Source organism: Molossus molossus, unplaced genomic scaffold (genome assembly GCF_014108415.1).
Source record: "Molossus molossus isolate mMolMol1 unplaced genomic scaffold, mMolMol1.p scaffold_m16_p_2, whole genome shotgun sequence".
NCBI classification, from domain to species: domain Eukaryota; kingdom Metazoa; phylum Chordata; class Mammalia; order Chiroptera; family Molossidae; genus Molossus; species Molossus molossus.
In genome coordinates, this window is record NW_023425355.1 from 135,260,122 (window position 1) to 135,273,101 (window position 12,980).

The following is a 12,980-nucleotide window of genomic DNA, read 5'->3' on the forward strand; positions in this document are numbered from 1 at the left end:
AAGGGATCTCGTGTAGTTACTGATAAAGAATAAAGATCCAAGGCACATTTGGATGTTAAAAGATCAGGGAGATGAACAGGAACCAGAAAATTAAACTAAAATAGAAGGAAAATCTGGAAAGTGTGTCCTCCAGGACAAATGAAGAAGGTGGTCCAAGGAGGAAGGAGTGCTTAATTGTCAAATGCTGTTGGTAGGTCAGATAACATAAGGACTGAGAATTGATTGGTGGATTTAGCAATGATGCAGACCTACTACATAAGAATGTCCAAGATAAGAAACAGTGATGCCATCTCCAGAGACTGTGATTTAATTGGTGTGAGCTGTAGCCTGGACACCAGGCTTTTTAAGCTCCCCAGGGGATTCTAATATATAGCCCTGTCTTAGTTAATTTCCATCCTTTAAATTGTGAAATGGACTTATTGTCAAAATAGATGTTGTTGGACTGATTAAACACAGTTTTTACCTATAGGCTTCTTCTTGGATACTTTGGGATCTAAAAATGATAAGCAGATCTGAAAACTGATTGTTAGCTAGTAAATGGATTAGCTATTTAGCACCTGTCTTGAAGTGACGTTTAGGCTGTAAATCTCTTTGCTTTTTATTTATTTATTTTTGCAAATGCTTGATTTTTTTGTTTTGTTTATCCTCAGTAGACCTTTTGTTTTGAGTGACAAGGGTAAGTTTCAAGTTAATGAAAAAATTCAAGGAAAATCTTGATGTAATTGGTTCAAAGAAAACCAAACAAACCTGAACTCATATTAATAATTAAGCATTTAAAAGAGGTAAGTACATTGTCTTCAGAATCCTGACTATTTCATACCTCAAAAGATGGCTCATAATAGATGTAGAAATTTTGTGCCTCATCAAAGTTTTCTTTTTCATTTTCTCGCCACCGACTCTAGAAATTATTTAAATGCTTTAGTAAATTTGAGTTGGGTTGATATCTGTTGGCCCTTAAAGATTAAAGAATATCGTGGGTGGGCTGTTCATCAAGAGATCTGGTTTGCAGGCTGGTAAAATTGGAGTCTGAACAAAGAGAGAAAAGATCAAGGAAATTAGAACAAGACCAAGGTACAAAATAGAAAAAGTCAGAGTTGAAATACAGGCTTAATTATTACAGGCTTCCAGAAGAACGCCAAATGTCTAGATTAGCCCTTCTCAACCCAGGCTGGGTTTCACAGGAGAATTAAACCCTAATGCCCTGAGGCATTCATTGTTATCAATTGAATGAACTCTCATATGCATCCAGAATGGGGCTAGCTAGCTATATACCACTTTTGAGACAATGGAGAAAATAGTCACTCAATCAAGTAACTTTCTCTAGGGCTGTCCTAAGTACTAATCTGTCTTCTTGGATGATGCATTGGTTTTTTTGAGGTACAGGTCCTCAGGGAAAAAAGCATAAAGGAGCCTGTTCTAAAATCGTCAAGAAATTAAAGAGTAATCTCTTTATTCATTTATTAGAGTATTTATTAGTGAAATATACATAGGAACACCTTGTACAAATCCCAGCAATGATTTTTTTGAATATTTTATTTTATTTTCCCTTTATTGATTTTAGAGAGAGACAAAGGGAGAAGGAGAGAGAGATAGAAACATAGATGAGAGAGAACATCAATTGGCTGCCTCCTGCATGCTCCCCACTGGGGATCAGGCCAACAACCTGGGCATGTGCCCTGACCGGGAACGGAACCGGTGACCACTTGGTGCATGGATCGATGCTCAACCATTGAGCTACACCAGCCGGACAATTTTTTGAATATTTTAATGTGTGCCCTTTCAGATTTTGTCTGTGCACATAAACATATATGTAAATAGACTTTACTACAAAGAATGAGATCATGCTGTTCATTTAGTTCAGCTATTTTTTTCCTTATACTGTTTTGGACATTCTTCTAAATAATTACATATGGATCTGCCTTTTTCTAAGGGTTGCATGATACTCCATAGTTTGGTTTTTACAACATACAGTTGACCCTTGAACAACTTAGGGGTTGGGACACCAACCACCTGTGCAGTGGAAAATCTGCATAAAGCTGAAATAGGCCTTCTGCATCCTTGCATTCCCAACTGCAGATCAAAAATTGTATATTTCACCATTCTTCTATTAATGGACATTTGGATCACCTTTAGTTTTTTACTGTTACAAACAATGTCATAATAAACATTTTTGTTTAAATGTATAAATTTCTATATTATAGACTTTGAAGTGGACTTATTGAGTCAGGATGGGTCCTTTTACTTTTTTATTATATGAGTTTCAGATATATTTAAAAATAGGGAATATCAGGAGAACCATGAACTCTTATCCACTTCAGTAATGTATCATTGCACGGTCAGTTGTGTTTCCTGCACATCCCCACTCACCCCTTCATGCCTCAACACTGGATTTATTATGAAGCAAAGACACGCCATTTTATCCATGGATATTTCAGTACGTGTCTTTAAAGGAAGGAGGGAGTGAAGGAGGGAGGGCAAGAGGGAGAAAGAGAGAAAGAGAGAAATAATGATTTGTTGTTCCACTTATTTATGCATTCATTGGTTGATTTTGTATGTGCTCCTACGGGGGATCAAACCTGCAACCTTAGTGTATCTGGATGACACTAACTAACTAAGCTATCCAGCCAAGTCCAGTTAAAGACAATTTTATAAAACATAATTACAATTATGTTATCGTATCTAAAAATGAACAATAATTCCTTAATACCAGTGTTCAAATTTTCCCAATTGTCTCATTTTTTAATAGTGGGTTTATTTGAATCATGATACAGGTAAGGTCTACACATTGCATTTCGTTGATGTGACTTGTGTGTGTGTGTGTGTTTTTAAGTATATGTTTCTCCTTTTATTTTTTTCTTTTTCTTATAATTTATTTGTTGAAGAAGCACTTGTCCTGTAGTTTCCAAATTTCTGAATTTTGATGATCATATCCCTATGGTGAAATTACTGAGTTCCTAAGTTGGTAGTTAGATCTGGACACTTTCAGATTCTGGCCTGATTTTTTTTAAGTATACTTAATAGTTGCTTGTGTACTTCCTTTTTTTTTTTTTTTCTTTTCTTTTTGTGATGCTAGTAGCCCTTGACTATCATTGCCTAGAACCATTATTTTATTAGCGGTTGCAAAATAGTGATGTTTGAATTTTATATTCAACTCCTGAGTTATTAGCACAAATACTTTTTTTATTAATTAATTTTTGTTACAGATGTTTCTCCTTTACCCCCCACTGATTCTCCCCTCCTCCTCCCTCCCTGCCCCTTCCCCAGTTTGTTGTCCATGTCCACTGTTCATGCATACATGCATATAAGTTCTGTGGTTTATCTCTCCCCCACCACCCCCCTCTTTAGGGGATTGTCAGTCTGTACTTCCACATCTCTGGGACTACCCCATTCCTCAGACTGTCATGTTCATTATATTCCACAAATAAGTGAGATCATATGAAACTTGTCTTTCTCTGTTTGGCTTGTTTCACTTAGGATGATACTTTCCAGGTCCTTCCATGTAGTCTCAAAGGATAAGAGATCTTTCTTTCTTACAGCTGCGTAGTACTAGTGTATATGTACCACTGCTTTTTTATCCATTCGTTTACTGATGGACACTTGGGCTGTTTCCAGATCTTAGCCATTGTAAATAGTGCTGCTACAAACATGGGGGTACATATATTCTTTCTGATTGGTGTTTTAGGCACAAATACTTTATAAAGAGAAATTTCCCTTCATCAATGACTTGGTTATCCTGGTATACAGTTTGTATGGGAAAAGAAGCTATGTGTTTGATTTTTGCCTTGATCAGTTTTAAAAAACAATGAATTGGTTCCTTAGGATCCTTCAAAGGTGACCAGTGAGGTTTATAAGATCATTATGAAGTCATCGTTTTAATATAGTTGATGTGTTTCAATCCTTTATAGTTCTCCTTTTTTATTTTATTAAATTTACTTGGGTGACATTGATTAATAAGATTATGTAAGTTTCAAGTGCACAGTTCTATATCATCGTATAGTGTATTGTGTTCACTACCCAAAGTTTATTATTCTTCTTACTGTTCCAATCATTCCCTCTTTTGTCAAAATTTGATTTAAGTTAGCTTTTGAGTCTTTTTGCTATGAGCTAAGTAGCTTCTTTGCTTTTTTGTATGTTAAGATGTTCCAGGATTATTTAGGCATATCTGGAACTAGCCATTCCTCCAAGGAGTCCTGGTTTCTTTTAGTGAAATGATATTTACAGATCCCAGTTAGGGCTTGGAGTTTCTCATTGGTCATCATTTGGGACCTTTTCGGTAGACAGAGCTAGGGAAACCACTCCATGAATTCATATTAATGTTCCAATTCAAATTTAGGACTAGAGTATTTTTACTTAACTTCTTTGATTGTATATTCATTCCTCTTATGCTGAAAAATCTGGTTCCTAGTGATATTAACATCATTATTTGTTGTATTCCATGCTAAAAATATATAATATTCTCAAAATACCAATACCAGTATTGTCACTAACAATATTATTATTAGAAACTATTTAAGATTTCTTTGCATTTATGCTTTTTCCTTAGATTATATTTCTTAGAAAAATATAGTCAGTTTGCTGTGTTTTAAAATCATATGAATTAGTGTCTCTTTTGTGATTAAGCCATCAACCAGATGTATATTTGTTTCGCACCAACCACAAATTCAGATGGTATGTTCATTGGCAAGCAGTGTTTTTAGGAAACACTGTTTTTAAATTTTTATTTCATTTTATTTTATAATTATGTAAAAAACTTAAGTAGTTTCAAAGTCAAATTCCAAGAAGTATAATCTCTATCCTTGTCCCTTTCATCATGTTTTTTCCCTCCACCTATCAGTAGCCACTCTTATTACTTTTTGGTTTATTCTTCCATTTTGAAAGACATAAAAGCAGATACATGTATTTATTCACATCCCTTTTTCTTAAATAGAAAGGTAGAAGTCTCTTCACAGTATTCAACACCTTGTTTTCTTAACAACATATTCTAGAGATCTTTCCATAGCAGTAGTTTAGAGAGATTGTTTCATTTATTTTTATAAATGTTTAATATTTTATAATATGAATATGAATATCATTAGCCATAATTGATTTAATCTGACCCAACTACTGATGGACATTTGCTTCCATATCTTCACAAGAACACTTTTAATATTTCACGGCCACAAACTCAGGTTATTTTATGGCAAGAATTATTTTAACAACTATCTATGGAATCCATTTCCCATGTATAAATGAAAAATTTACCATATAATCTAATAATAGAGAAGAGTATGATTTATGAATATAGAAATAATTTCCTGTATTGGTGTGTAACATGATAAGAAAACAGGACTCACTAAGGTCTTTTGCTGTTTGAGAATGGCAAGGCATTTCAGGTCAAGAAATGCCATGATACATTTCTAAATTCATCTGGGCTTTGAATTTGGGGGTCCTGCCATTTTCCAAAGAACCTTTTATCAAACTATCTCATTCTCGTGATTCAGGCGTAGATTCTAAAATCCTTGCTCTCCATCCGGTTACAGGAGGCTGCCATATTATTTTTGTCTTTCCAGATACATTGATCACCTTATGTGCTCATCCATAGTATAGCTCTAATTTAAAGAGAAAGGATCAAGTAGGGATTGAATATAATTGTATGAAATGTACTGGTGTGGATCTTAAGCAAGTGTTATATTTGAATATGAAAATTGAAATATAATTTAATTTTTTCCCATAAAGTACCACACACACACGCACACACACACATGTTCTTGTGTCCTGATTCAGACATTCATGTTCTTATCACATGAATCTTTCAGGAGAAACAGCGCAGGCGACCGTGAGAAGGCTCTGCAGATCATGCTTCAGATTCTGCGGGACTGTGACTGCCCAGCTCCCGACATGTTCTGCCTATGTGGAAGGATCTACAAGGACATCTTTTTGGAGTCACACTGCAAAGATAATGCCAGCAGAGAGAGCGCCATTGAGTGGTAAATCCTCAGTCCTAGTCGGTAGCATGTGCATCTCTGCAAAGAACAGAATTGCAGTGGCTAAAAATTCACATCTTTTTCCTATGTATGTGTGTGTGCTTGTCTACTGGCAGTGAAAAAAACATGCCATAAATATAGTTTGGGAATTTCCACATTCCCTTTTCCCTAAGGAAACCATTAGAAACAGTTTTTTTTTTACTAGTGACATTCTTCCCACATGTTCACTCATTCATAGGGGCAAGAAGGAGGATTGGCACGCTCCTTCCAGAACCTTGTTCTACCACTGTCAGGGCATTGTCTTTTCTGTGAGATATTCATCCATCCATCCATCCATCCACTCAACAAAGGTTTATTGAGGGTTTATTGTGTGCCAGAAACTTTTTTTGATGGTGGGGATAAACACACAGCAGGCGTGAATTCTTGCCCTGATAGACCTTGTATTGCTGGTAAGGGAAGTCAGACAAAGTAAAATATATAGTATGTGAGCTGATAGTGAGGGCTTTGGGGGAAAGTTAAGAGGGAGGGGGGAAAGGAGGGTTGGGAGGAGTTGTCTGAAGTTTTAGGTAGGGTAGTCGGTGCAAGTGAATAGAGACGTGAAGACAGTGAGGGAATGAGTCTTACAGATAACTGGAGAAAATGTTCTGGGAGGAGGAGGACAGCAAGGACAAAGAGCCTGAGGAGAAAACATGCTGGGCAAGTTCAAGGATGGTAGGCGTGAGCAAGTGAAGAGTGGCAGGAAATGGGAGGGAAATGATCTTTTTACTCTGAGGGAGATGATACAACATTGGAGTGTTCTGAGCAGATGAGTGACAAGATCTGACATACATTTTAACTGGAGTAGGCTCACTGTTATGCAAACAATACATTTTAGGGGGTTATCAACTATCATTTGTTACATAACAACTCCAAAACTTAATGGCTTAACACAGTGAATTACAATTTCTCACGATTCTGTGGATTGGCCAGGCAATTCCTCAGCTGGTTCCACTCCCAAAGTGCTGGGCTCACTTCTAAAGTTGCAGTCAGCTGGACGGTCAGCAGGGATGGAAGGTCCAAGATGGCCTAACACACATTTGCCAGCTGTTGCTGGGTGTTGATGGTGAGCCCCCATTTTCTGCCATGTGGTTCTAATCCTGGTAGACCAGCTTTCTTACATGATTGGTTGCATTCTAAGAGAGCAAAGGTGGAAGCTGCAAAGCCTCTTGAGGCTTAGGATCAGGAACTCATGTAAGGTCAGTTATACCACATGCTATTGATCCAAGAAAATCACATGGCCATCTCAAATTTAAGGAGGTGGAGAAATAGTGTCCTTGTGTGAGTGGGAAAAATGGCAAAGTCATATTGCAAAGGCACAAGCACAGTGGGATAGGACAACTTTGTGGCCACTAAACACTTTACCGCAGGGGCAAGAGCAGAAGCAGGGAAGAGAAAACTATTGAAATAATTTAGGAGAGAGCTGATGGTGGCTTGAACTAGGCTTGAACGAAAATGATAAGTCAGAACCTGGATGTTTTTTTAAGGTCTATCCAACAGCTCACATTATCCATTTCCATCACAAGAGCTCTTGTCATTGCTGTTCTACTCTCATTTAATTCTGATTGCTGTCTCTCTCTCTCTCTCTCTCTCTCTCTCTCTCTCTCTCTCTCTCCCTCTCCCTGTCCCTCTCTCTTCTCCTTCCATACATGTTGGAGGCTCTGTCCTCTAACTACTCTCTGTCCACACACTCTTCCCTGGTGATCCCAGCCAGTCCCACACCTTGGGACCCTTAGCTGGTCTTCAGCGCAACCTCTGTCCTAAGTTGTGACCTCGCATTGCCCCCTTTTAGCCCACCTATTCTTTGAGCTGGTGCTGGTATTTAAGACTATGTCCAAAGCTGAAGTTGTTTTCTTATCTCCACAAGATATGGCTTCCAGTGTCTTGCATTCTTCCTACTTTTAGCCTCCTAGGCTTAAACTTTTTGGTTGATGTTTGATACATTTCACTTATTTCCCATACAATCAGCTCCCAATTTTAGTCCTTCTGTGAGTCTTCCCTCACTCTCTGTCAATCCTTTTCAATCACCACCACCTCTAATCAGCACTTTTTTTTGTTTTGTTTTACTTTCTTACCATGAATGTTCTAACAGTATCCCAAACAGGCTCCATCCTTGGTGTCTCTAAAGTCTACCTTTCTAAAGCTCAAGGACCCCCACCATGGCTCCACATTCCTTAGTAAATAAAAATTTAATCTTGGATCATCATTCTGGGTGCTCTGCAAACTTTCCCCAACCCACCTCTAATCCTATTTCCCATGGCCTGATATATATCCTATTAAACTAAAGTTCCTTAGGAGCTCCTCAAACTCCCATCTCTGCTCCCACCATTTTCTATGCTGAGGGTTCCCTTTCCAGATGTATGCTATTATAATTCTACCCATCTTCATACCATATCTGAAGTCTTTAAGGATGACCCCATATGTCTTCTGTGAATCCCTCTAGACTTGCATTTGTGTGGTTTTAGGATATTTATGACACTCATGCTTATATTTTCACTAATTGTGTGCGGATCTTACCATCTTTACCATAGTATAGGTTCTTAGAGAGCAGGGACCTTGTGTTATTTTTAGTTCATCCTCAATAGTACCTAACGTATTGTATGGCAGAGAGGAATCACTCAGGGTGCAGAAGGGAAGGGTAAGGGAGGGAAATTAACATTTTATAGAGCCAAAATAGAAAGCTGTGCTTCCACCATGGTGGGCAAGAATTCAATCCCCAGGTTAGAAAATTACTACCCGTGGCTCCTTCAAGAAAGTCATAGGAGCCTTTCTCTATCCACTTCAGAAAGTAGTGGCAGTGGATACAGGAGCAAATGAGCCTTAGTCTTCTGGTCAGGACATGTTGGCTCAGGTGAGACCTTGAGGATCGTCTAGCTCAGGCCCTCAGGTACAGATGTGGAACTTGTGGCTCAGGGAGACCTTAAATAAATTCTCACTTCTACAATTAATTTTTGTCAGTGTTTAATTCTCTTGTCACATAAATGATAAAACAACTTCTATTTTAGAAGTCCTTGGCATACTTTATGGATCAGATTATTTTTTTCTGATCATGGTACTCATTAGTCACTCATGGAAGAGAAAGAAGCTTTTTATGTATAAAATAAAGAATAAATGAGAGAATGTAAAATGGCATTGTTAACATTTTGGTATAAAAATTGTAGCTGTCCAATTTTCCCAACACCATTTATTAAAGAGGCTGTCTTTACTCTGTTGTATGCTCTTGCCTCCTTTTTCAAATATTAATTGAGCATAGTGTCTTGGGTCCATTTCTGGGTTCTCTATTCTGTTCCAGTGTTCTATATGCCTGTTCTTGTGCCAGTACCAGGCTGTTTTGATTACAGTCGCTTTGTAGTATAACCTGATATCTGGTATTGTGATCCCACCTACTTTGTCCTTCTTTTTCAAGATTGCTGTGGCTATTCGAGGTCTTTTTTGGTTCCATATGAACTTTTGAAGTATTTGTTCTAGTTCTGTGAAGTATGTCGTTGGTATTTTGATGGGGATTGCATTGAATCTATAGATTGCATTGGGTAATATGGACATTTTAATGATGTTAATTCTTCCAATCCATGAATAAGGTATGTGCTTCCACTTTTTTATATCTTTCTCTATTTCTTTTTTCAATGTCCTGTAGTTTTCTGCAAATAGGTCCTTTACTTCTTTGGTTAAGTTTATTCCTAGGTATCTTAATTTTTTTGCCATGATGCAGTTTTATATTTTTATCCTAATGTAATACATTCCTGCCCCTTCTGTCACTTTATGCCACTGCTCTTATAGTTCTTTGAGCTCCAGGATTCTGGCAATACTGCTTCATACGTGAAAAAGTTATTTCATTTTGTGATATAAGCAAACAAACAAATGGTCTACAGAGAAATAGCCTATAATTGATGCAAGTTCTATGTAATAAAAAATGTTCAACGTACAAATGGAGTCTAACTCCAAAAATGAGATTTGGATATCAAATTGTGGTCTCCTTTTGGGGGTAGGATTATAATAGGTTTTAAATTTCTTTTGTACACTTTAACATAGTTTCCTTATTTTATACAATGATCTTTTTTTTTTTTAATTTTAAAAACCTGATGAGTTCGGCCGGTGTGGCACAGTGGTTGAGTGTCGACCCATGCACCAAGAGGTCGCCGGTTCGATTCCCAGTCAGGACACATGCCCAGGTTGTGGGCCCGATCCCCAGTTGGGGGCATGCAGGGGGCGGCCAATCGATGTTCTCTCTCACCAATGTTTCTGTCTCTCTCTCCCTCTCACTTCCTCTCTCTAAAATCAATAAAGCAATAAATAAATAAATAAATAAAAACGATGAAAAAAATTTTAAATTCCCTAGTTTAAGTACTCTGTTGCTACTATGACATTTTAAAGAAGATATTTGAGTGCTGCATGTAGCTGTTTATAAAGATTGGAAGGTAGAGACAGACTCATAGATAGAGAGCAGGCAGACAGCTCTGGGGGTGGGGGGTTTAGGGAGATAGAGTGATTCAGCAAGAAAAAAAGAGAGGGAACTCATGGATATGGACAATGGTGTGGTGATTGTGGGGGTGGAGGGGGATGGGTGGAGGTGGAAGAGGCATGAAGGAGATAAAGGGTGATGGAAAAAATAAAATCTTTTTAAAATTAAATAAAAGAAAGGATATTCCAGAAACAAACAAACAAACAAAAGATTGGGAAGAAAAGCTGGAAAACAATAAATTAGAATAGTATAAATTTTCATAAGAAGGTTTGTTTATACCATTATTTACACATTTTTTCTACCATAATAGGATGATATAATAAGAACTGGATGGTTCTGTGATTGTAGGTATCGCAAAGGGTTCAAGCTCCAGCCATCTCTTTATTCTGGAATTAACCTTGCAATTTTGCTGATAGTTTCTGGACAACAATTTGAAACATCCTTGGAACTAAGGAATATAGGTAACGCTACTTATTATTGTAGATGTTGATGCTTTGGTAACACAAGTTCAGCATTAAAAGTCATTTTCACAAAACTATTATTATATTTCAGAAGGAAGAATTACTTTCTGATGGCACACTTGAGACAATAGCCAAAATAAAATGCCTATTTTTCTTCTGTCTAAAAGCTTGCATAATATGATAGAAACTAGAAATATTTTTATAACTTTATCTAAAATTCATATTCTTAAGGTGTCCAGCTGAACAGTTTGTTGGGAAGTAAAGGGTGCTTGGAGAAAATGAACAATTACTGGGATGTGGGTCATTTCTTCAGCATCAGCATGTTGGCTAATAATGTCGTGAAGGCCATCCAGGCAGCAGAGAAGTTGTTCAAACTGAAGCCTCCAGTCTGGTGAGTCATGTCTGTGCATTATCAGTACCCTTCTCAATATCAGATCATGTCCTGAAATGTTTCTGCCAGGGAGAAAAGGTGTAAATGTAAAAAACAATAGCAATTACTACGTTTCTCCTTCTGACTTCTTCACTGTAGTAAAGTTAGGACAGAAAGAAAAACTCTGAAGAATCACTTGGTTTTATGTGAAGAGAGGGAAAGACAGACACATACATGCACACACAGACTATATCTCTACATGCTGTTATCTCCAAGATGAAACTCTCAGTCCTGTTAATTTCTTCAGGTCATCCAGGTCCTCAAGAGCAAACTTTCTTTGGTACTAGTACTTATTGTGCATTTGTGAGAAAGCAGATCACAAAGCTGAAAAACACAGAAGGAAATGACATCGCAAATGAAAACTGAAGCTAAAAGACCAATAATAGATGTATGATTGAGAAAATGTGGCATAGCTATGGGCCTAGGTTATGCAGCTATTAAAATGTACGAGAAACGATACTTGAAAACAGAGAAATGTGTTTATGGTTTATCATAGAATAAGAAAAGCCAGCTGCAGCCCTGGCCGATTTGGCTCAGCAGTTAGAGCGTTGGCCTGCGGTCCAGAGAGACCCGGGTTTGGTTCCCGCTAAGGGTTGGAGTTTGTCCTCGGCCCTGATTGGGTCGTGCGGGTGGCAACTACTCAATATGTCTCTTTCGCATTGATGTTTCTCTCTCTCTCTTTCCCTCCCACTCTATCTGAACAAAAAACGAAAAAATGTCCTTGGGTGAGGATAAAAAAAAAAAAAAAAAGCCAGTTGCAGCGAATGCTTTTCTACATCAGTGGTTCTCAAACTTTGGCATGTATCAGAATCACCTTTCTTGATCAAAACACGGATTACTGTGTCCACCTTTAGAATTTCTGGTTCAAAAGGTCTAGGGTGAGGCCTGAGAATTTGCATTTTACAAATTATAAGCTGATGCTGATGGTCTGAGGATCACACTTGGAGAACTATTGTTCTGTATGGACTCATCTTAATTAAAAATATGTGTTTGATATTTGAGTCAGAAAAAGGTCTCGGTAGGTTGGGCAATACTTGACTTTCCCAATAGTCATTAAGCTCCCTTAGAATTGTGGTTTTCCGATTGATTGCTACCATCCCATTGTAGATGCTTAGTAAATATTTGTTATAATGAATAAATTATGAATTATGGATTTTCTCTAAAATATTGACAGTGGTTATCTCAGGGTGATAGCCTTAGAAGTTGTTTTTTTTTAAAATTTATTTTATCCTCACCCGAGGATATGTTTATTGATTTTAGGAAGAGAGGAAGGGAGAGAAAGAGAAAGAAACATCAATATGAGAGAGAAACATTGGTCAGTTGCCTCCTGTACACACCTTGAATGGAGATTGAACCCACAACCTAGGTATGTGCCCTGACTGGAAATCAAACCCGCAGCCTTTTGTTGTACGGGATAACGCTTCAACCAACTGAGTAACCCGGCCAGGGCTAGCCTTATACATTTTTAATTTGTTTTTTCCTTATCTGATTTGTTGAAAATGCATTTGGATTATTTGCATAATTTAAAATTTTTACTTTTAACAATCTATATTGAACTTCCCACTCTTATTTCTCAGCCAGTGGGTCAGTCTGGACTCCTAGGTGTAGAAAACTCTTTAGTCATATCTAAT

The 12,980-nt window shown here is 37.4% G+C and overlaps 1 protein-coding gene across 1 annotated transcript in view; it reads left to right on the plus strand.

Annotated features, from left to right (window-relative positions):
* MAP3K15 (mitogen-activated protein kinase kinase kinase 15) overlaps positions 1-12,980 on the plus strand; it is an 89,504-nt gene that overhangs the window by 31,983 nt on the left and 44,541 nt on the right. The window contains exons 7-9 of the mRNA XM_036270182.1: positions 5,796-5,966; positions 10,807-10,919; positions 11,151-11,310. Of these exons, the coding sequence (XP_036126075.1) occupies positions 5,796-5,966; positions 10,807-10,919; positions 11,151-11,310 (444 nt within the window). The remainder of the gene's footprint in view (positions 1-5,795; positions 5,967-10,806; positions 10,920-11,150; positions 11,311-12,980) is intronic.